The sequence below is a fragment of the Vulpes lagopus genome, chromosome 16 (genome assembly GCF_018345385.1).
Source record: "Vulpes lagopus strain Blue_001 chromosome 16, ASM1834538v1, whole genome shotgun sequence".
NCBI classification, from domain to species: domain Eukaryota; kingdom Metazoa; phylum Chordata; class Mammalia; order Carnivora; family Canidae; genus Vulpes; species Vulpes lagopus.
In genome coordinates this window covers 51528973-51554817 of record NC_054839.1, presented here as the reverse complement: position 1 = coordinate 51554817, position 25845 = coordinate 51528973, and the positions used below count along the sequence as shown (strand labels likewise).

Sequence of the window (25845 nt, the reverse complement as noted above, 5' to 3'; positions counted from 1 at the left end):
ATTCTGTGTGTCATTATCAAATAATCTTTTTTGTACTCGGGTGTTTATTATTGGATTGCAACAACGATAAAGCTCTAGGGGTTTTTGTCTCCTTTGGTATGCTAATTAGCCAGTTTCCTTTTGATCTTTTTCTTACTGAAAAGAGTGAAAAGCTATCTCGGTAGGAAATCTTAGTGCTGTACATTCATCCCCTCATCTCCATAATCTGAGGATCAGAGGAAGACAACAATTTCACTGCTGAATGAGAGCTTCTAGAAGCTTTAGTTAGAGCTCACTGCTGCCAAATAACTCTGCTGGCACTCAGAGGTGGGCACAGAGGAGGAAGACACAGGAGGAAAAAAGCACAAATATTTCATGCGGCCGAGTGAGCTCCGTTGCTTTTATTTCTTCTCCAGGCATTCAATCCATGTCATTTCACCTAATTTTTAACTTTTAGATTTCTTTCTCCTACTGATGTGTTTTTAGCGACAGCGACTGAATACTCAGTTTAAGGAAAATGACTTGAAGAGTAGGAAAAAGTACACAGCTGATAAAATCTGTCAGACTGCAAAGCCATCTTTTAAAAGACACAGTAAACTCACATATGCAGAGTACCTGGGGAAAGTGCTGCAGCTCTTAAGGGTCGGATGCACATATTTGCATGTTACATTATATTTGGGAATGGATAGAAGAGAGAAGTCCTTAGATTTTTAGTTTGGTCAATGACTGGTCTACTGTAGCTGTGAATATTTACCTTTTTATTAAGATTTAAGGATTTAGGACAAAGTCTGGAAACTTGAATGGGAAATTTCATCATCAATATCATCACCTAACATCTATCGAGAATGTTCTGGGGGCAGCGCTGCATTATGAGGACAAAGTACGTTGATACTCAAGTATCTAGTCAGAGGGACTGTGCCCAGTGCATCCAGCCAGCCAGACACAGACGCACACGCCCATGTACACCAGGTTGAACTATATGAACTCATTGTTTTTGCAAGTAAAAAGCAATTCCACATGCTCAGCCTGATACAGTTTACTGTTTGGGAGGTAATGTGGTTGATTATAAGGTGTGAGCTTTATTTGAAAAAAAGAAAAAAAAAGTTCATACATTCAAGAGTATTGACTCCTTTAAGATCATCCTAAGAGAGGTCGGATTCCAAAAATGCAGCCATGGCTAAGGGCAGTTTTAGAATCATCCTAAACCCGAGAGTTTTCATTTCTTTGATGTTTAGACAACAATCTCTACCCTTTGGAAATGACCCTGAATTTTGGAAATAAAGGAAAGTCATTCAAAACAACTTCTTGTGAGTAAAATAATTTATACTGAAAAAAAGCTATTTTGAATTTCCTTTTAAATAAGCAACATCTGAGTATAAATAATGCAACAATTTCCTCAGGTGCCACATGAGCCATCAGAGCCATATAATTTTTGATTTAGAGGGCACCTTAGAGATTGGCTAGTCCAGCATCCCTTACACTTTATTGAACCTAAAAATCCTCAGGGGAATTATTAATAATGCAATTTTGAGCACCTTGCTATAGAGAGTCTGATTTATTAGATTTTAGAAGAGACTCAGAAATCTACATTTTAAATAAGCTTGTGAGATAATTCTGATGCAGGAGGTTGTCAGCCATACTTGGACCTGCCACTCTTATCTATAGAGGTAGATCTTCAAGTTGAGGGACTTGCAGCTTACTCTATACAGGAGCTGGCCCAGAAGTAGATGCCCAGTCTCCTGGACTCCTGGGAGAGCCTTGGGAAGGGACTTCTGGGGTCTAAATCACAGATTGTAATTCAGTATTTATAGACTGAGTAGCATTCAACCACTTTTAAAACCTTTATTTTAAGCCCATTTTCTCATTTGAAAAACAGGGGTAATATTGATAGCAAGCTCAGTGTTGTGTCTGTACAAGTTGCTTACTACAGTGCCTGGCAGATAGTAACTGCTCCAAAAACATCAGCTACTCTGTTTTTATCCCCAAATCTTCATTCTGGCTTTTTGTATTTCTTTTTCTGTACTTGCCCCTTTTCATGGGACTTTTATTATTAATTAATTATTTTATTATATTTTTTTTTAGAGAGAGAATCTTAAGCAGACTCCATGCTCTGTGTGGAGCCTGACATGGGGCTCAAACTCATAACCTTGAGATCATAACCTAAGCTGAAATCAAGAGTCAGATACTTAACCAACTGAGTCACCCAGGCGCCAGCTTCATGGGTCTTTTTTAAATTGGCATTTCTGCTTGGCATTCCTTCCCTACGACATTGGTCACATCTTGGTTCCTGGTACCACCATCAGACTAGAGAGTTCTTGTTGAAAGGTAGCAGTCAGTTATATAAACCCTCTGGACTCCTCCCTGAGAGCAATAGCTGGGTCTTTGCACATTTTGCCTTTATGCCCAATTAACCCCTACCTATAGCCCTACTGGCTTGTGATGGTTGCAAACCTTTCCCCTTCCCCCAAACCAAACCAAAACAAAAACAAAGCCCCAAAACAAAACAAAAAAACCGAAAAGACATAACAAAATAAAATTTTAAAAAATCCTCAACTATGAAACCAAAGTGTGTAGAGATCAAGATGACAGCACAGAAAGGCCTTCGTCATGCCTGATGAGTGGAGGGCAAAGACTGGCTGGGGGAAGGGCAGCCTGAACAGCTGGTGGCATCTGCACTTGCCCACAGGCTCTTCAGACTTGGCTCAGAAGCCAGAGGCACTAATGATGGTGCCGGAGGGAGAAAGACAGCATGAGGCGTCCATGCAAGGTGCCAATGAAGTACTTGTATCTTTTCCCCATCTGTTCCTGTCACCCCTACACCCTCCCATTTGCTCACAAATAAATAGGCAATGGGTGACCAAATGCTGCCTAAGCTACCTGATGCTGCTAATTACTATGACTGTTTAGAGCCAATTATCTCCACAAAAGCAAAACATCTTCATGTAGCATTCCAAATGGATACTGTTTCGTCTGGGGCAGAGACAAATTGAAGGCTGTGGCTCAGCTTAAGCTAAAAGGACTCTACTTTGGCACAGGTTTCAAAGACCCATTAGAGTATTTTTGTTTTCTTTTAATTTGTAGTTTTGCAGATGCGACAATTACTAAACTGCAGGAAGTGTGATTGGGGTGAGATAATTCTATAGAGAAAGATTTGTATGTGTCTTTTCATCTGTGTAAAAATTATATATAAGTCTAAATATAGAGACAAATATAAATACACATGAGAGAGAGAGAGATAGAGAGAGAGAGAGGGAAATAGTTAAGAGGTATCATGTACCTGTACCAGGTAGGGCTTCACTGTAATGCAATCGTGCATATATTCATTAACACTTTTGTTGGGACTCTAGGATTTCATTTGTTTAGCACAAATGGTTGGACAAAAACCTCTAGGTTAATTCTTTTATCTTTAGTATAAGTGAAATGGTGCTTACATAAGACAAATGAGGTGTAAATCTGAAATAATTATCTGAAGTTCTGGTCAAAACATTTCAAACTGAAAGAAAAGGTAGGCTTCGGGTTGTGAATAATGCATATTTTCTGCTGCTCTGATTAGTGTCTTTGGACAATTGCTCAGCTCTTCCCACTGTTCATAGGTACAGGCTGAGTCACTGCTTTGCAGTGTCACTATGGAAAGGGACAAGAATAATTTGTATGAAAAGTATGTGAATGACTTTAGTCTCTTCTCTAAATAAAGGAAGCTTCCATCCTGAAGCCAAGCATCTGGGGAAGATGGATGCTGAGCAATGCATATCTGAGCTGTGGAAACAACCAGGAAAGGCTGAGTCTTTGTGAACAAGTTTCTAATATCCCCCTGGTTTCTCTAGAGAAGAGGACTGTGGTACGTCATGGAAGACGTCCACATATTAGCTAAAGTTAGTGTTAATGAGAGAGTTTTGCCACACTCATCGGGTCATCCATCCCTTCACTATGTGCTAACTGTGGGCGCTCTTTGGTAAGTAGAACACACAAGGACCCGTCCCTATGGGGTTTTGAGGACAGCTAAGGTGAATCGAGTGGGAAAGACAGGGGGAGTTTGCTTACGAACTGGAGTCAGAGAAGCAACACCAGATACTTTAAGGCCTAAGGAATTTTATTAGCCCCAATTCTGTGATTGCAACTTACTATTCTGAGATTTAAAAATATCAAGATTATTTCTGATACCATCAAGACCCACCAACTATCCTTCATATTTAGAAGAAATTTGTATGTATGTGGCGGTATGTGCTAATAGTAAACAAGACCTAAATTTCAGGGATGTGGACTGCTACTGAGAGCTACTGTAAAGTCCAACTGGTAACCCAGCTGAAACTGAAGACGTATCCCCTTTGAGTAATAGCTGTTCTGAAAATAATCTACTCACTGAGCCACTTCCCCTGTTTAATTGGGAGTGTGTGGGTGTGAGAGGGAGTGGAGGGGAGAGAAATGAGTGTGTGGGCATATGGGTGAACATGTGTGTGAATGTGCTTGCACACATGGCTGTGAATGTCCATATGCCTGAGTGTGTATGTCTCCATGTGCCAATGTGTACATTCATTATATAGGTCTCTTCATTCCCTGCAGAGAGTTTATGAGAGTCTTTTGGAGAAAGTTATTTATTTAAATTATACGGCAGTTGAGTAATTCTAGAAAGTCAGTACATCCCTAAATATTCTCTTACAAAGAAGCATATTGAAAAGAAGTAGACCTTTTTCAATAAGCTTTGGGTTCCTATCGTACTATGAGGTAACATTTGGACAGTGTCCATGGTAATCTGTGCAGTGGTCCATGCAGCGTTCATTTTAAATTGGTCCTTTTAAGAATAGCATTAAGTGGTTGTTCATAAACAGGACTGAGCAATTTCTGAGTGGGAGGAGAGCCTTCCAATCCTTACCCAGGTGATCTGTAACACTGATGTGGGTGTATAACGTTTATGTCCAGGATATAATTATGTAGTGCATGGGGATAGTTCAGAGTAAATATTTTTTTCTCATAAAAAAAAATGGGCCTATTTACTAACATTCCCTTGGAAAATGAACCAAGAAGAATAGAAAATTATGTTGTGTTAGCTTTTCTTCTAAGAGTTCTCTGCATTGACTCCACTGTACCTATTCTTATCCAAGGCTGATTTCATAACTGGTGTGTTCTGGTACGCTTCCCTAATTTCAGGCTGGGTCTTCCTGACATACAGTGAGAGGAGTACTATTAGTTGTCTGTCTAATTTCAGTACCTGGGGGCTTGATTTTTTTAATGTTACCCATTTGGATTTATTCAATATATGTTTATTAAGCAAATTTTTGCAGTACCTATAATGATAAGCCCTGGGGAGAAAATGATGGCTAATCCAGGCTTTCAAGGTGCTCTCAAAGTGGAAAGGGAGACATTCTTTAAAAAAGGGACTGATTAAGTGAGATGGGAGGACAAAGGAGAGAAAAGAATTCCTTTTGTGGTGTTAAGGGAGCTCTACAGAGGAAATGATGTCGAGGCTTGAATCATGAGTATGAATTTGTCATATGGTAGCCTATAGTGGGGGGAGTGGGGAAACATTCTAGACAAAGGTCTGAATTTGCAAAAATCAAAAAAACTGTTGAATTTCCATCCTAAGAGGAAGTCGTTCCAACTAGAGACCTACTTATCATTTCTCTGCCTTCCTCACCGATGATTCTAGTCTTGCTATTTTCCCTCATGTCTTGTACCTGATTTTCTTTCAAAGTCTTCTGAATCAAGCATTTCGTGCACTATAAACGTACAAGACATTCAGCCTAACAAAAAGAAACTCTATTCCGTGCTATTTATTATACTACTTTCTTTGTCTAGGACAAACTGATTACTTGGTTTGGATTTTTTTTTTTCCAGTTAGAGACCAGAACAATACTTTGTATTCTCCAGAGCTACCTTAGCCTCTACGCAATAACCCTGGAAAGGAACAAACCTTGCATTCCCATAGAAAAGACAAATAGTATAGGCAACCCATAGTTCTAGTGAGGTCTTGCTTCTTTTAGGCTGTGTATTACTTCAAGAGGCTCACATGAAGTAAAAACTAGTTTGAAATTGGTCTCCTCCTGGTTTTTTATTTTATTTAATGTTTTTGAATTGTGAGCCTTGTGGGGCTCAAGTGCCCTTTAGATAGTTCAAGATGGACAAAGCGATAAAACCGAACCAAAACAAAAACCAAAAACAAACCAGAAAGCAAAAAAGCACCTTGCCTAATATTGCAATAAACTTAGACCTTTCGTGTGTAGGAATGGATGACAAAAGTGCTCTGTGTGTAAACATAAAGTGAAGATTTATTGGAGTAAGGTAATGAAGGCATCAACAAGGGGCTAGAGCAAATATTCTTCTGAAAACATCAATGACATTCTGCTCCATTTCATAGTAGGTAGGACTGTAAATCTTCAAAGGTCAAAAAATGGCTTCCCTTCAGGCTCATAGGAAATGCTTAAAGCCATCAGTTGCACCAATCTTAGTTACAATGTTACACAGCAAACAAGGCTAAATTGTGATTTAATTCTTGCACGTGTGTTCTTGATTTCTGTCTTGATTTATGTGGAGCAAAGGATTCCTTTTATGACCCCTGAGATTATCTATTCTTGTACTAACACCTGTTTTCTCCTTTGCTTTGCATAAATGATAGTCTCTCTTTGTCTAGGAGATCATTTTTATGTGGTATGAGGAAAGAATTCTATCTTTTGCCTCTGGAACTTACAACCCCCCTCCCCACCATTTCCTCTAATTCCACACACAGTGTAATACAAGCATGGCAAATGTGATGTGGAGGCCTTAGGCTGATTAATATTATTTACTGTGATGCTTCTTCTGGTCAATTGCTGCAGAAATGAGAGGCAACAGACCTTACCTGGAAAGAGGCAATTAGAGCCTCTGGTTTCCATTATCTTCCATATATCTGATTTCTGCTTTGCTAGTGTTAGAAGAGTCTGTATTAGGTTGACAATGCTAGTTAGTTCCACTAACTAGCATTGTTTTTTCATTAAATATTTTTATTATTCCATTCTGCCTTTTTATTATCTTGTTTATTATAATTTTACTATTCCTTTAAGGGTTGCCCTACATTAAAACATGCATCCTTGACTTTGACCGCGACATAATGCAAGGATTTTAGACCAATATAGTTCTGTTTATCCATTTTCCAGCCTTTTGTTCTATTTTTGTCATGTGTCCACTCCCTAGGTATTTAAATTTTATTATTGTTATTGTTATTGTTATTATTACTATTGTGTTATGCTTTATAACTTTGTGTTATGCTTTATTGTGTTATGCTTTATATCAGTATCCTGATACTGATGTTATCAGGAACTTAATGAACATGATGAAAGTAAAGGGTAAGATGGAGAATTTAAGCAGATAATAACTTTAAAAAATAATCAAGTGGAAAGTTTAGAAGTGAAAAATAACAACTGAAATCAATAACTCAATAGATATGTTTAATAGCATATTAAAAAAAGACTTATGAGAAAATTTGTGATTTGGAAGATAAACCAGAAAAAATATTTATCAAATGAATGCATAAGACTTTGTATTAGGTATGGGTTGGAGAGGAGCTGTTGGGGTAAGGGAAGAACATCATGGGTAAAGATAAATAAGAACTAGTCCTTTCCTACAAAGACCCTTAAACTTTAAGGGGGGAATGTTGATGTGAATAAGAAGGAATGAAATGAGGTTTTTTTTTTTAAGATTTATTTATTTATTTATTCATGAGAGACACAGAGAGAAAGAGAGGCAGTGACACAGGCAGATGGAGAAGCAGATTTCAGGCAGGGAGCCTGATGTGGGACTCGATTCTGGATCTCCAGGATCATGCCCTGGGCTGAAGGCGGCGCTAAACCGCTGAGCCACCTGGGCTGCCTGAAATGAGTTTTATAGTAGAAGCATAAGCACTGTGCTCTGGAAATCTAGGGAAGGTGAAAGCTTTAGAAAAGCCAATTTCTCTTGAGCTGTAAAAATCCTTACAAACTGGAACTCATTACTTCTAGCTTGATATATTCTCTGGAGCTGTGATATGAATAGATCCAACTCCATTTCACATGTATATTTCAAAATTGCCTCTGGTTTTGGATTTTTGTGGCAATGTGTTTTATAGACTGAACTGGTTCCAAAGGCAGGTAGTACATAGTTAAATAGCTATAAAATTCAAAGTATTTAGTTTCCGAAACCCAACTTTTTCAAGTCTTCTTTTTCTGGGCAGCTTTATCTTGCATGCTGTCTTGAACATCAATACTTTTTGTTGTAGTTCAGGAAGTTTCGATCATCAATTCACTTCCCTTATTACACATTATGTTTTCTTAGTCATGAATGAACTTCAGGGAATCTACGTCTCACTGTAAGTGTATGCAAAAATCTCTTTATGGACATTTTTTCTTGGCAGAGTTCATTGTTTTCATTAGATTTTTAAAAAGATACAGAACCCAGACAATGTAAAACTATTATGTTTTCTCTTCATGATTTTATCTACTGTCAATATTTCAATGCCAACTAGATGTTGATGACTCTAAAATCTGTATTTCTAGCCTAAATATCCCTTGAGTTTTATTCTTATAAGGCCCAAAATTTACTATTTATCTTTGTTTCTTTGGGTCATTAGCACAAGCTCACCAATTCCAAGATTTAATTCACAATCTTTCATTCTAAATCTTACCTACATATTTTCCATCTTCACTGATGTCACCAACATTCACTCAGTCACCCAGGATAAAAAACTGAGAATCATCTGGCTAATTATCTACTTGTCCTTTAAGATAACTCAAATAGCAGTTGCTTCTAGAAGCCCCTCTTGACCACCCAGGACTGGCTGGTTGCTCTTTTGGGATCCCACAGTCCTGTGCATATCTCCATCATTGCACAGCCATATATTAATGATCTGTTTATTTTTTTCTGGTACTCTCATTAGTGTCCAAGTTCTTGAGGGAAGTAACCATTTCATATTTGGTTCGTGATTCAGCACTGAGGGCAGAGTTGAATGCTCAGTAAATGCTCAGGAATCAATTAAGAGGAGTAATTAGGACTCTTCAAAGAATATATGTTATACCTGGCTTCCTGAAATTCAGACACAGTGACAGTGACTTGAAAGACTCTAATTTCATGGCCCATGAAAGTGCAGAGGAAAGAAAGCTCTGTCTAATGTGGTCTGCTAAAATGAAATTATTTTAAAAGTCAGATCCTAATGTTGATTCTATGTCACTCAGTAGGGAAGAGGTGCCAACTGTGTAGTAATAGCCTATTTTCTATATGTTCTTTCTAAACTTGACAATCTTCCTCTCCAGAGAAAAAAATTCTATTAAGTTAAACATTTAGGTTTTAAAAATAATGTTTTAGAATCAAGCAATTAATAATTCATAGCATCTTGTGGCAAATTGTGTTAGATTCAAGTACAGAATTTCTGAGGCTTCATGAATTCTGGTAGAAGCATAAAAGGACAAGCATACCAATTCTTTGCCCACTGCATTTAAGACAGAAGCACTTTCAAAATATGGACTTCTTGAAAGGGAATTAGAGAAGGCCCCTTAGTCCTTCACCTACCAAACATCTTTTTAGTCATTATAGTTGAGTTCCATACTTTTCAAGTGAATCAGAATTATTTTGTTTCCCTTCCCCTCCTCATGGGTTGAGGGTGAGGGAATACCTCCCTCTACTCTGCCAGGTAAGAGGGACTTAAGAGAGAGTGGTGTTTGCCAGAAAGAGAGCCTGATGTCCTATCCTGGTGGCTGAGTTGTAGAATGGAACTCATCCATCCCTGTGTCACCATGGGAACGCAGCTGAGTGCAGAGAGAGTTCTAGAGAGAGGCTAACCTCTATCTTCTGGAGTCTGGAGCCAGAGATTGGGCCCCGACTCTGGCTTGGAAAATCCTAATGACAAGAGTAGATGACCCTAAACGTTAGACCAGTGGAAGAAGACTATAAGAGGAGTGTCCTATATGTACAGATTTTGGAAGGACAGAGAGGCAAATTTTCTCATGGGTTAATTGGACATTTGGTGAAGTAGCAAGTTCAGAGGAATCTTGAAAGGACTCTGTCTAAGAGGTCTGCTTATCAGGACAAGGTGTTTCCAATAAAGAGGCTGAGTGAGGTATACCACCAGGACAGCAGTGAGTGTTCTAGGAATGGTGTTGGAGGTACTATTGCATGTTTGTGTGTGTGTGTTCTGAGGTGGGTTCTTTCCCCTAATTCCATTCTCCCTCTCTACTACCCCAGTTGTTGAGCCAAAAAAATAAAAAAAAACCTGTTAGTAATGGGGCAGATAGGGGAATAGGGAAGACTGCAATAAAAACTGGAAAAGTAAAAACAACAACAACATTTATATTATTGAAGTGATCAAAATATCTATTGTACTCAGTGCTACTGATGCCCTCTTAGGTCTCCTTTCTGCCTGACACATCAGTCTGCCAGCTGCTGTGGATGCTGGCTGCTAATAGCTCACAGCTGCTCTGTGCTGCTGAGACTTGCCCTTGGCCAAACAGGAGCCACCTCACCCTGGAAGCTTATGAATCTCCCCTTAGTTAAACTAAAGACAACAAGTATTTTATAGGGATGGTCAAATTTCTGCTGCTGCCAAGATTGGATGTTAAAAATATTAGAAGTATTTTTGGGGGTTGGGGGGAGATATCTATTTCTGGTGATAGTGAAAAATCTAGAAAAAAATGTATCTAACAAAAAAGTCCATCAGAAGCTTTGAAGAGCTACTAAAGCAACTACAAATTGAAGGATCAAGGTCTTGGAGAGAAAAGTATAAGAGGTAAGTTTGATGACCAGGGCTGCTTTTCCCTTCATGGCATTTGCCGATTCTAAAGAAGTAGCAGAAGGTACCTGGGTGGCTCAGTCAGTTAGGTGTCTGCCTTTGGCTTGGGTCGTGGTCCTGGAGTCCTGGGATCAAGCTCTGTGTCAAGCTTTCTGCTCGTCAAGGAGTCTGCTTCTCCCTTTCCCCCCTGCTCGTGCTCTCTCTTGCTATCTTTCTCTCTCTTTCTCTCTCTAAAATATATAAATAAAATCTTAAAAAAAAGAACAACAGCAGAGAGGCTGAGAAATTGAGTGGATATTTGATAGCTGAAAGGTTGAGAAGCCCAACTGATGGTCTCATGGGCTAGAAGATGAAAACTGGAATTCAGGGCCAGCTCAAGGAGAAAGACTTTGGCAAACCTTCCAGGGTCTTAACTAGGCCCCTGGACAATGTATACTCTAGAATTGAAGATGGACCAGAAATAGCCCAGCCCCACAAATCAGATTACTCTCTGATCAGATTAAGATGATTTTTCTCTATTCTGTCAGAAGCAAAAATAATGCCATCTAAAACAAGATGACATAATCTACAGTCTCAAACTATTATTTCTTCAAATTTTGACATCTAGGATTTAATAAAAAAATTACTGGCAATTCAAGGAGATAAGCATATGTTTTTGAAAACAAGGAGAAAAAGCACAACAGAAACAGACTTGGAAAAGATCCTGATACTGATGTTATCAGGAACTTAATGAACATGATGAAAGTAAAGGGTAAGATGGAGAATTTAAGCAGATAATAACTTTAAAAAATAATCAAGTGGAAAGTTTAGAAGTGAAAAATAACAACTGAAATAAATAACTCAATAGATATGTTTAATAGCATATTAAAAAAACACTTATGAGAGAATTTGTGATTTGGAAGATAAACCAGAAAAAATATCTCAGCATAAGGGAAATGTGGAACCTAGTTAAATAGATCAAGCAAATTTTGAACATGTTTTTCATTGAGGGGTGAATGAAATGAAAAAAGAGATTGGAACAGGAGCCATATTTGAAGGAATGGTGGCCAAGAAGTCTTCAAAAATAATGAAAGATACCAAGAGTCAAGGAGCACCACAAATGCCTGGTAGGATAACCTACAGAATACCATACTAGGTATATCATAGTAAAACTACTGCAAACAAAAGAAGAGAGAGTCTTAAGAGCAGACAAAAACTGAAATAAGAAGTCATGTATTAGGTTAGCTAACAATGAAATTATCTATTCAAAGTTTTGAAAAATTATTTGAATTACTCAAAATTTTCAAAAAATAAACTTACCTAGAATTCTATCCCAGTTAAAAATGCCCTTTAAAAAATCAAAAGAAATAATTTTAGACTCTTGCACCCCCAAAAAATGAGATAATGTTATTATTAGGTCACCTGTGTTATAGTAAATACTGGCGTGAGTGCTTCTGAAAGATGATTCCAGGCAGGAGCATGGAGAGACAAGAAAGAATGAGAAGCAATATGAAGGGTAAATATATGGGTGGGTCTAGATGAATATTGAAAGCATAACACAATAGTAATAATAACAATAACAATAATAAAATTTAAATACCTAGGGAGTGGACACATGACAAAAATAGAACAAAAGGCTGGAAAATGGATAAACAGAACTATATTGGTCTAAAATCCTTGCATTATGTCGTGGTCAAAGTCAAGGATGCATGTTTTAATGTAGGGCAACCCTTAAAGGAATAGTAAAATTATAATAAACAAGATAATAAAAAGGCAGAATGGAATAATAAAAATATTTAATGAAAAAACAAAATAAGGCAAGAATAAGGCGAGAAACAAGAACAAAAGGAGCATGGAACATATGAAAGAAAGAAAAAAATGTATAGCAAGATAGTAGATTTAAACCCACATGTATCAGTAAGTGCATTAAATGAAAGGCTAAATATTCCAATTAAAAGAAATACTGTTACGTTGGATTTAAAAAGCTATTTATGCTGTCTATAGTAAGCAGCTTAAAAATAAAGGTGCAGAGGGGCACCTGGGAGGGTCAGTGGTTGAGCATCTGCCTTTGGCTCATGTTGTGATCCCTGGGTCCTGGGATGGAGCGCTGCATCGGGCTCCCTGCAGGGATCCTGCTTCTCCCTCTGCTTATGTATCTGCCTCTCTCTCTGTATGTCTCTCATGAATAAATAAATACAATCTTAAAAAAGGCACAGAAATGTAGACAGTAAAAGATGACAAAAATATTCTTTATGAACATTAACCCCCAAAAAGCTGTTTTGTTAAATGAATAACAGGCCAAGTAAGCATTAAGGCAAGAAGAACTACTAGAAGGATATTTTACAATGATAAAATGGTTAATTTGCCAGGAAGTAACACTGGAAAAATTTGCATGGATATAATAAGAAAATCTCCAAGTCCATAAAGCAAACACTGATAGAACCAAACTGAGTCAAAGGCAAATCCACAATAGTTTTAGGTAATTTTGATATAACTCTTTCAGTGACCAATAGGATAAACAGAGGAGAATAATTAGGAAGGACATCAAAGAGCTGAACATATTTACCACACCTGACCCAATTAACAAACCAGAACAATGCATCCAACAACTGCAGTGTGATCTTAAATGAAGCTCATTTAAGCAAATTTCCAGATATTAAATTCATACAGAAGATCTCTGATCACAGTGGAATGAAGCTAAAAATCAATCATAAAAGATAATTAGAAAAATCTCTAAGTATTTGGAAATAAAGCAATATGCTTCTTAATAAACTATGGGTCAAAGGAGAAATCACAATGGAAATTAGAACTTATTTAGGCTTTAGAAAGAGAACTGCTATCATTGTGCTAAAATCCTAACTGCAGCAGTCAAGGAGCCAGCCCAAGGAGCTTGAATAGAATCTTTCTTTCTCCTTCTCTTTCTATAAAAGCTTCAAGGAATTTTGTATCTGTGGCATGGAAATACCATGGTAGGATTTTTTTTTTTTAGGTATTTATTCTATAGTTTGCTGTATTCATCTTGTAGGTATATATGGTCAACTTACAGTGGCTTTCTTGGAAGAATCATGATAATAATATTAGAAGTAGTAAACACTGTGCCTAGGCATAGAAGTGATATTTCTATCATCCAAAAAGTCTGTCAGATGACCTGAGACTCCTTTCCTTATTTATATAAAATGTTACTCTTCCCTGGAACAAATCTGGCAGATGTTTGGGAGGACAGAGAAGCACTTCACACCGTTATTTAACCAAGCATACTGTGAGAAGTAATTAAGGATCCTGGTACCTATTTACTCACATATGAAAGAAAGGGATATATAAACAATATGAGGCAAATTAGATGTTTTTGTGTGCAGAATAAGGGCAAAGATGGCCTTTTAATAAAAACATTGTTTTTCTTCTCAGGTAACATTATATTATTAAATACTAATAATTAGGTTCATAAGCTAAGAAATGGAAGATGACATAGTGTTGCTCTTTCTATCCCTCTAATGAAGATCTTAGGCTTCCAATGCCAAAAGTATTCAGGGCTTGTCACATCAGAGACTTTTAGAAGCCTATGAGGCCAAATATTGTGTTAAGTTATACTAATGTTAGTTCTTTGCCCCGAGGGCATTAGCCTCCCATTGCAGGTTCTCACAAATTAAGTGTCATAGATTAATCTCCAGAGCTAGATTTAGGGGGTTAAGGAAATTGTTGGTTCCTCTCCTAGCCCTCCCATAGCTTTAACCTTCAAACCACCAGCCCATCAGCTGCAGAACACTGTTGGTTTCAATCGGAAATGCAAAATTCTTCCTTGATGTTAGGATGAAGGGGCTGTGTTTGTAATAGTGTGCTCATAAAACAAACTTCATTCTTTCCCCAGTAATTGGCTTCCTGCTGAAAGGAGTGCTAAAGAGATGTCTGACAAGAGTTTGAATTGGTGTGTTAGTACCTTTCTTATGTATCTCTCTCCATGTGCTGTTTATATTTTCTCGTGCTAGCACACCCTACACTTGCTAAAGATGAATTTGAATTTTCAATATCTTCTTGTACAATGTTATTAGTGATTTGTAGTTGCATTGAGTGCTCGTGGCTTTGTAACCATAAAATTCATGGTTAGGCTAGACCATATAAAATCATAAGGTCCTAGAAGTCGGAGTAGCCCCAAATGGTCTGTTTTTGTTTTTTTTTAATCTTTTCCTGTTCCTTGCCTCTTTGTTTGTTCAGAAAGACTTAACTTGGATTTTATAAGATGCAAAAGATAGTTCCATTTCCAGCGTCTTGCCTTTTATCTATTATGGAGTGCAATTTGACTCTTCCTTCAGAGGACAGTTCAAACCTGCTCTAAATGATTACTTTTGGGAGAAAAACATCCCCAACCCTCAAGTGCTGAGACTGAAGTAGTTCTGGGGCATGTATAAATAGGTAACTAAATCAGAATGGAAGGATTTCTGAGGATGACTGCCATGTTAAAGCAGTAAGAGGTGCTGAAATTTCTAGGTGTCAGGGCTTTGGGCTGCTTTTGCTGAAATAATGGGTGAGAGAATTTAGAAAGAGGATTTTCCATCTGTACTTTATAATAACACTCCTTTCTCATTCCCATCCACCCCTAGAACCATGAGATGGAATGGCAATGATGAAATAAGTTCCTATTACACTCTATAAAGAAAACAAAGTAGGAAATTCCAAATGTCTTCTCTTTATCAATTAAGAAAGTTTACATTTAAAGTCTGTGACTGGAATGCAGATCTTAAATACATAAACTAAGGCAGAAGTTTAAGAGATCGTCATCCACAAAGGCAGGACTAAATTGTATGAAAATCAGTTGCAGGATCCCTGGGTGGCGCAGCGGTTTGGCACCTGCCTTTGGCCCAGGGCGCGATCCTGGGGCCCCGGGATCGAGTCCCGCATCGGGCTCCCGGCATGGAGCCTGCTTCTCCCTCTGCCTGTGTCTCTGCCTCTATCTCTCTCTGTGTCTATGATAAATAAATAAATAAATAAATCTTAAAAAAAAAAAAAAAGAAAATCAGTTCCAATACTGCTTAATGAAGAGCACATTGGTTTAACAATGGGAAGACTTGGATTCCAAGCTTAGTTCTCCTACTTCATGTGTGACCTAATTAGAACAAATCCCTTGATCTGTCTGGGCCTCAGTTTCTCCAAGTATAACCTTAATGGTTTGGGCAAATGCTAAGGAGCCTGTGAGCTTGTGAATTATGTCTAGGGTACTTCTCAGATTTGGGTTAGTGTGTTGTAAGTAAGTGAGGTATATGGCAGGGTTGATATTCTAAATATATACAAGCCCCAGCGTAAGTCCTCACTGGTTAAATTGGAAGTTTGATATAAACAACCAGTAGCACTGTACCTGTACATGCTAGCTTCAAGTACACGTGTGGGAATGAAGACCTGACTATTTTGTGTCAAATTGCTAAGGCAAAAAAGACTTAGGAATCACCAGTCCTTCTTCTTGTCTTTCCAAGTTGTTGCATCTTCTATTATCACATTGTGATAATGAAGAATTGTTGCAGAAAGATGACACACATGCACCAGGGCGTAGGCACATGATTAGAGATCTCAATAACGTGGTGGGTTGTTAGAATAATGGCACGGGTGAATCATACCTCCCTGTATCTACACCCTCTATTAGTCTTTTCCCACACTGACTCTGGCCTTGTCTATGTGACTTGCTTTGGCAACAGGGCATTAAATGTGACAGAGACATAACAAATACTTTCTCATTAGGGCTTGCTCCATCTCTTGCTGCTTTTGGAACACAGCCACTATGTGAAGAAGTCTTCTGGCCCGCTGGTGACCTCTGGTACAGCTGACAGCTGGCACCATTCACCAGATGTATGAATGAGGCATGGACTACAGAGCCTCCTATGAACTGGCAGATGATGGTAGAAACAGGAGCAACCCCAGGGAAGACCAGAAGAGGAACTGCCCAACTGAATCCTGCCCCATCTTCTGACCACGGAATCCGAGCAAATAAAATGGTGGTTATTTAGGCTACTAAGTATTGGATTGGTTCAATATATTCATATAGCAATAGGTATTTAATACAACAAGAAAGGAATCTCCAAGTTAGGCGGAGAGGAGAGGCATTGGTTGGAGGAAAGAGAGTTGAGGTCTCCTTCATTATTTTCTTTTTTGAAGTTTGGGATCAAGGATTTGTTTCTAGTTCCTATAGATAGATCCTTGTTAACTCATGGGCCAAGAGCCTCCTTCTGACCTACCTGGTCAAGCACATTGGGTTTAAGGAAAAACATAGGTAGTTTTTCCCATTCCCTCTTAGTGAAGCACACGGGTAGAATTTTCCTCTTGTACTTCCCTCAGTCACAATTTTTCCCTTTCAGAATGCAGTAAGGATCAGTTGGCCTGGCCTTTTTTTGTTGACTCAGTAGGTGGTTACTATCAAGAAATTTCATGCAATATTATGAGAATTCAAGGGTTCTTGGGAAAGAACTGAGAAGATAAGATTTTAAAATGGCTGAGAAATAGGATATTTTCCAAATGCCTATATATAGCCTGCAACCATCTTGCCTTCAGCACATCTTTGAGACAATAAAAAAATCCACTTTATTTTTGTCCTGCTTCTGATATCTTCCCGCTTAGCAGCAATGAGTTAAAGGGTTCATATAAAACAAGGCCCTGAAGGCTTCTGCTTTTTGTCATAAATGACTGTAAAACTGGACAAATACACAAGGCAACCATTTTCAAGTATTGAACAAGTGGCACAATCCCCCAAAGAAGGAAAACTCTCTCCCTATGTTCATCCAGGTCTCTGCCCAAGTTTCCAACTGAAGTACAGGAAGCTGGAGTCCATGCAGAGTGTGGTGGTCCAGTTGGCCTAAAGATGCAGAGAAGGAGTTCAGGGCTACTCATGTGGATGGAAACTGTACACAGGGCACTGGGAAGGAGGGGACTGTGCTGGTGTGCTGGTTGGTGAGAGAAGGAGTGAGAAGTCTTTATGGGAGTTCTCATGAATTCTTCAGTGAGGACTGGGACACATCTTCTGGGGCAAGATCACACAAAGCTTACTATGGCCTGAGAGTAAAACAGAGGTACCTGAGGTTGAGCACTACTGGAAGGTGTTAGAGTTCTGATCTAGCCTAAGGAGAGAGTTCTTGTTGGCATCCTAGGCATTTATCTGAGACACCAGAAAGGTCCTACTTTAGTAGAAACGACCACGTCTTATAGTGAGACCTATTCCAGACCAACCCTGTTAAAGCCTAAAAATCCAAGTTTTGCCAAGATCTTCAGGAAGGACAGAGTTTGGAAATCGAGTCCACTAAGTTAGAGTGATGAGGAACAACTAAGGCTTTCCACATCCTAAAACCTAGACTAACAAGTTTAAATTTACTAGCCAATAATTAATTTCCCTATCAAAGGCATAACAAGAAAAAATTATAAACTAATGTCCCTCATTAGCATGGGTGTAAAAATAAAAATTTCAGCAAATCAAATGTAGCAATAGCTATAAAAAGAGTAATACCTCATGATCATGCAGAGTTGATCTTAGAAATATAAGGATAGTTTAACATTTAAAAACTAATTTATGTAATCCATTACCGCAACAAAATAAAGGAGAAATAAATAATTGCAATAGCTACAGAGAAAGCATTTGATGAAATTCTTACAACCACATATGAAATCTCTCAGCAAATTAGGAATAGAAGGAAAGTTTCCAACTTTGATAATGAACATATTAACTATATCTGTAACAAATATCATAGTTACTGATGCAACACTGAATGATGTTATCTAAGACTAAGAATATGGCAAAAATGTTTGTTTTCACCACCTTGCAGAAGTTATTTTTGTAAAATTGTAGAAGTTATTTTTGTAAAAACTGAGAAGCTGATTCTAACATTTATACAGAAATGCAAAAGCATAGTAAAACAAGAATAGCAAAAACAATTCTGAAAAACAAACAAAATTGGAGGAATTATAGACTACCTGCTTTTATGACCTTCTATAAATGCTACAGCAATCAAGACAATATGGAATAGCCAAAGTGTAAATATACTCAATGAAACAAAATAGAAGATTCTTAAATAGATCCACATGCATGTGATCAATTCATTTTGACAAAGGTGACAAGAAAGAGATAGGCTTTTCAACAAATGGTAATGTAGCAACTGGATATCCATATTAGAAAAAATAAGCTTTGGTCCATGGTCCATAACTCACAGAGAAATTAATTCAAAATAAATCACACATCTAAATGTCACAGATAAACTATAAAACCTCTAGAATATAGGTGGAAAAATATGTGTAATCTTAGGATAAGCATTTCCTAAATAGGACACAAAAAGCACTAATCCTCAAATTTAAAAATGATAATTGGAACTTCCCCCAAATTAAAAACTTCTTCAGGATATACCATTAAGAAAATAAAAAGCAATCTATTGGCTGGAAAAAATACTCATGCACATATGTATATCTGGCAAAGAACTTAGAATATACAAAGAACTCTTAAAATTCAATAATAAGAATGCAAACAACCCATTAAAAATGGGAAGAAGATATAACTCTAAAAATAAAACATATTAAGAACATATACACCTTAATAACAAGAAAGACAATCCATTAAAACAGGAATAAGATGTGAACAAACACTGCATCAGAAAAATATGGAAACTGCCAATTAGGATACCAGAAGATGCTCAACATCATTATTCTTCAGGGCAATGCAAATTAAAACCACAGTGAGATACCACTTCACATACACCTGAATGCAAAAATTGAAAAAGACTATGAATAGCAAATGTAGGTGAGTATGTGGAGCAACAGGAAATCTCACACACTGCTGGTGAGATGCAAAGTGGCACAACCATTATAGAAAATGGTCTGTCGGTTTCATATAAAATTAGACCTGCACTTACTATATACTCTAGCAATTGTTCTAGTAGGTATTTAGCCCACATTCTTTCAAAATAAAATCGTGTCCACCAAAGACTTGCATACTGATGTTCACAGTAGCTTTATTTACAAGAGCCCCATGTTGTCAACAACTCAAAGATCTACATAGGTGAATAAAAACAAAGGGTAATATATTCATACAATAGAGTAATACTCAGAAAAGAAAAACAGACTAAAAAGAAATACATGGAATAACAGGGATGCATTTCAAAAATATACTGCGTTAAAGATGACCGACACAAATAAGTACACACTGTATGATTCCTTTTATATGACATTTAAGAATAGGTACAGCTAACAGTGATAAATTTCAGGTTAGGGGTTGCCTGGAGTGGAACAAAGTAACAGCAAAGTAACACCAGAGATCCTTCTGGGGATGGTGGAAATATTCCACATTCTGACTGAAGTGATTTCATAGGGTCTGCACTTGTCAAAACTCACTGAGCTGGACACTTAAAACAAGTGCATTTTATTGCGTCTAAATGATGCTTTAATAAAATTAAAAAAATTGAAACCCTTTAGTGGTTAAAGAAAAAAACAAAACACAATAGCAAAAACAATAGGAAACCTTGAGAAATGTCTTGTTCAATTTTCTTTCTATTGATGAAAAATAATTTATTATTCATCTCCATTCAGTTATGGAGGATATAAAATACTGAATTGTATCATAAAATTTAAGGAGAGTGCAAATTTCGATTCAAATACAACTATGATTGGAGAGAGAGGCATTAATTGCCCCATTTTTATAACAGAGAAAATGAGCTTAGAGGTTAAATGGCTCACCTAGAGTCATAGTAAAGTAGAGACTGGGATTCAAACTCAGTTCTTTTGGCACTAAATCCTATCCTCTTTCCACTATACTAGGTTGTTTATCTTCTTACACATCCCTTTTAAAATATATTCAATAACCAAAGCTAACAATGTCCTTTCTGTTTCTAGGCCTTATACTGCATTTTCTTTGATATTATTAGATAGGAAAAAAAGGCTTTTTTTACTTGGTTCTGAGTTGGTGTGTGTGTGTGTTTCTTCCCCCCGAAAGTTTCCCAATCAATATCTTTCTAAAGATGTGGGGATCTTTATCTTTCTCGCAGGAGGTATGGAATCTTTGAATAGTTAAATTGAATCTTATGAAGCATTTTCTCTCCCCAACGTACATTGGTGATGAGAGTAGAAATTGGTACAGTATTTCTGGAGAACAATTTGGCAATAGGTGTTAAAACTCTTAAAATCTGGCATATCCTTGGACTGAGCAATTACCCCTTTGGGAATTTATCCCAAGGAAATTAGATGTGTGTATGTGTTTATGTGCAAGGATATTCATCACAGCATTATTAACAGCAGCAAAAAAATTGGAAACAAGCTCAAGAGCTGTATCAGAGGCTGTTTTTTTTTTTTCCTTCCATTGTCACATCTCTTCTTCCTTAGCAATAACTCTGGTTTGTTGATGGGCAGATTGCCACCTAGTAAAGCATTACATAGGTTGGCCTTCCCTTACAGCTAACTTATGGCCATTGGAAGCGTTGTGTGTGAACACTGACTAAGAAGTCTCCATTCTTTGGCTATTTCCCTTGGTTTACAGGATTGTGAGTGTAATGGTTGGATCTGAACCATTTTGGAACTTGAGGCAACACCTAAAGATTGCAGAATAGCAAGACAGAAGGAGCCTGGGTACTGGCCATATGGGAACCCCCATGCATGCCTTGAGACTTATTTTGCATGAAAGAAAATAAAGTCCAATTTAGTTTAAGCACTGCATTTAAATTTTTCTTTACAAATAGCCAAACTGAATCTAACAAACACTATGTTCAACAGCAAAGGGATGGTTAAATTACAATATATACGTACGATAAAATACCAAGCAACTGTTTAAATGACATCATACAAGACTCTGTTAACATGAAATAATTTTCACAATGTAAGACTAAGAGAAAAAGAATAGGCTACATTCAAAAGCAGGATATAGACAATATTTGTAAATATCATTTTGTTACATAAATATATATGTGTATACATTATATATATAGATGTTTTTCTATGTGCACACATATATCTTTCATATCTCTCTATCCAGAGAAAATATTATATGCAAATGCACACATATATAATATTCAAATAAATATATAACACAATAATAATAATAAATACAAAATGTTGCCAGCTGTTATATTTGAATAGTAGAATTACAGATTTTTTTTTAATGTGAGGTTTTCTTGTGTTTTTCACATTGGGCATGTATCACACTGGTTATAAGAGAGGAATAGCTGTCAAAATAAAATAATCTTTTTCCTAAAACAAACCAAGTTGAAGTGTGATTCACTAATTTCAGAGAAAAAGGCTATATATCATAACATAAATAAAAGAAATAGAAATTAAATATTGAGGAAGTCTTGTATTTTTACAGTGCATTTTAAAGTAGTGCTGCTGTTGCATGTCTTGTTATATTGATGCATGAACAGTTATGATTACTTTTTAAAACTGTATGTGAACCAATTATTTAGTAGATGGGTGAAAAAAATATGTACATTGTAGCTCCTACTCAAGTAAGATGTGAAGCAGAGGGACATTCTAAAGATGACATCTAGCGGTTGCTGGGGTAACCTTATGGGCTACATTTTAGTAATCTTTTATATCAATTTCTAGAGTTGGAATTGGCATATTCTTAGCTTTAACATACAGAAGGGAGACAGCGATTGGTGGTTATTAACCCTTACAGACTGTATTTGTGATTACGATTCAGCGTTAAAGAGAGTAGTGGAGCCATAGGAGAGGTATTGAAGAGCAGCCCTAAAATGATTAAAGGAATCTAAAACCTGTCTTAGAATTTTCATGGAAACTTTAAAGAACTGTCACTCCAGGTTATAATAAAAACTCATGATTATTATAGAACACTTACAGTGCAACAGGCACAGGGCTTAGTGCTTTATAAACACTATGTCATTTACATCTGTTCCCTGACTTAAACCTTAGAAGGGTCCGGCAAAGTGGTTTTATCATCATTATTTTATAACAGAAAATAAAACTGAGACTTAGAGAGTTTAGATGAGTTGTTCAGAGCCAGATGGTTAGGATATGGTGGTGCCAGGAGTCAAGACATCCACCCACACACTTAGCCTCCACTCTACGCAGTATCCAGGTGGTTGCCCATGATATCTGGTCTGTGTCTATTATAAATATTCCCTTTGAGGGAGACACTGCAGTGATGCTGGCTTATCCAGTCTACTCTCAATCAGCTACATGTATTAAAAAAAACAAAAAACAAAAAACAAAAAACAAAAGGTGGCTCAGCAGCTCAGCGCCGCCTTCAGCCCAGGGCCTGATCCTGGAGATTGAATCCCCCATCAGGCTCCCTGCATGGAGCTTGCTTCTCCCTCTACCTGTGTCACTGCCTCTTTCTGTGTCTCTCATGAATAAATAAATGAAATATTTAAATAAAAAATAATAAATGGGGAAATCACAGTTTTGGTAGGCAGGCAGTGGGAGAGATGCATCACAGCTGAGGCAGTGAGAAGGTGCTTCCCCCAAGAGCTAACCTTTGAATAAGCTCTAAAGCCTTGCTTCTCAGAGAGCAGCCCTGGAGGTGCATCCTGCAGAATCTCAGGCCCTGCCCTAGACCTACCAGATCCAAATCTGCATTTTATAGGATCCTCAGGTGATTTGCAGCCACAGTAATGTAGGGAAAGCGCTGCTTTAAAGAATGCATAGCATTGCAATGGGGCGGGCAGAAAGAACCACCCTGTAGGCACAGAGAACAAAGTGAGCAAAGGCTTGGCAGCGGGAATAAATAAAGCAGTTCCAGAGAAATCTCATATCTGGTTGAGCTGTAGCATAAAGAGTGGAGTGCAAGCTTCTGAGTAGGAGAAAGATAGGACTGAATTCACAGAGGGTCTAAGAGTTCTATATTGTTCTAGAGGTAAGTGGGGATAATGAAATGTTTTGATCAGGAATTGATAATTTTTATTTAATAGCTGCTTTAAATTTATAGAGTATTTAAGTTTTGTGATAAATTTAGAACCTAACCTTTGTGTAACATGTAATTCTTTCATATACTTCCTTTCATTTTCATACTACCAAACAAATGTATTATTAATAGGTATTAAGTTTATGGACTGTATTAAAAGACAATGGAATAAATCCTGAAGGCAAGCAGGAACACCTGAGAATTCTATAGCCATACCCATTCTCTGCGAAGGGTTGGTTGGTTAAATTGACCTCGGAGGTTTAAAAGTCTACACCATGTTGTCCTTCAGGAATAGACGGGGCAAGCAGATGAAGTATTGTCCCACTGTATTTTGCATTGGTAGGGCTCTCTGCTCTCAGTCTGCAAGGGACCTCACTCAAATCCCTTCCCCCAGGCTCCTTTGATGAGGTTTCCGGGAGAGACAGAAGCTATTTTGTAAAGCTGTCAGCTGTCCCGAATAAGGGAAATAGATAAAGCAGCCAGGAACAAGAGAAACAGATAAGAGGAGAATTCTCAGGAATGAGGGGGAGCCTTGTCTGCCTTGGATGAAAAGAAGGGAGGAAGATTTTGGAGGGGTAGGGGGTGAGTCAACTGATGGAATCTTCAGTCGCAGGCTGACAGCAATGTTACAGAGACAAAATGAGTCAACAAAGACATCCAGTAGCTCGCTGAGAGACAAAGGACAGGGGAGGGATAGGTGCAGCTGGACGTTTCATATCGGGATCGCTGCGTTTATCAGGGTGGATGAGCAGGAGGGAAAAGGGGAAAGATAAATAAATCAAACTTTCTGTTCCTGTATGTTGGGCCCTGTTAACTAGGATGTTCTTTGTTCCCTTAGGGAAGCTTAAAGACTGATATAGGATCTTGGAAAGATTTGCGTTGCTCCCAGTTAGGGCTGAGTATAACTGCTCATGGTCTGACAACCATCAGATACCCTTGACATCCCCCAACACATCTAAATGATGAAGAATTGCAATTAAAAACCCCATCTGGAAAAGGGGAAACCATACACAGTGGTCATTGCCCATAGCACATAAGCATATCCTGTTGGCCAGAAGGTGCAAAGACTCCCTTCCTCCACTGAGGTGTAGGTTCTTAGATCTGCCAGGATGGCCTCCCCAGATTTCGGTCACAGGGAGGATCTTTCTTTTTCTTTTCTTCTTCTTCTTCTTCCTCTTCTTCTTCCTCTTCTTCTTCTTCTTCTTCTTCTTCTTCTTCTTCTTCTTCTTCTTCTTCTTCTTCTTCTTCTCTTCTTCTTCTTCTTTTAGGGAGGATCTTTCTTAATCTTTGTCCTTTGTGACCATATCTGAGCTGGGCATGTGGAATATATATCAGGAGCTTTTCAAAGCTCTAATGTCATTTTTTTTGTATTAAGGGTTCAGGAATTTCAGTCCTTTGTTTGCTGGGCTAGTGTTTGGTGTTTATTTGCATATGATCAACTCCATAATCAAAGCTGGAAACAGTGCTCAAAATTACTGTCTAGGCTTCTCCATCTCCTGGCAACAGCTCTAGATGCTCTGTTTATGCCCTTCACCCTCAGCTTAAATGACTTCCACTTGGGCCTCACCAAAGCCATTCAGGACAATTTCTTAGGTTGGGAGTCATGGCTAGTTTATGCCCCTGGGCTCCCAGGTTGCATCCTCCAAATAGCTTTTTGTTGTGGGGAGAATGTCATTTTTCATTACTTGGATATTCTTAGAGGGAGTTTGAGGGAGTTAGACTTAGAGGGAGTTTGGGAGGTATAGGAGGGCTCAAGGCTCTGTGAGACCTCAGTATTATCTTCCTCATTACCTTTTGCCTGTGGTTTTTAAATTTTATTTTCTTTTTTGCATTAACTTTAGTTTGGTGGAGACAATTTTGTTTTCTCTATCCTCAATACTTGCCAAGATTGCCAATTTCCAGCCCTCTTAGATTACTGGCCTCAGAAAAGGACCGTCTAGTAACATAATTTCTTCTGTTTCTGCTCTCAGAGGGACTCTCTTTAGTTGGAGACAATCCTCTTCTTATAAATGTAGCCAAGCCCTTCCAATCCCGATATCCTATTCTCTAACTTTAATAGACCATGATCTGAATGGCAAACTATGAGTAATAGTTTACCAGTGGCTATGCAAATACATAACAAGAATGTAGGTTAACCTCTTAATATGGTAGGTCTCCATGGACTTCAGCTAATTACACTTTTAGAGTTTGTTGCTAACAGTTCCTTTCTCAATTTTGGAATTTGTTACAATTGTTGATGGAACAAGTAACAGAAATCCAACTGTTAATCGTCTTGAACATAAAAAGGAGCATTTGC

General features: G+C 37.8%; 1 protein-coding gene across 1 annotated transcript in view; it reads left to right on the top strand.

Moving 5' to 3' along the window:
* Positions 1–2586: 2586 nt before the first annotated feature.
* The window catches only part of PCDH8 (protocadherin 8), a 33348-nt gene continuing 10089 nt past the window's right edge, over positions 2587–25845 (top strand). The window contains 2 exon segments of the mRNA XM_041731060.1: positions 2587–2757; positions 3804–3851. Coding sequence (XP_041586994.1) covers positions 2587–2757; positions 3804–3851 — 219 coding nt within the window.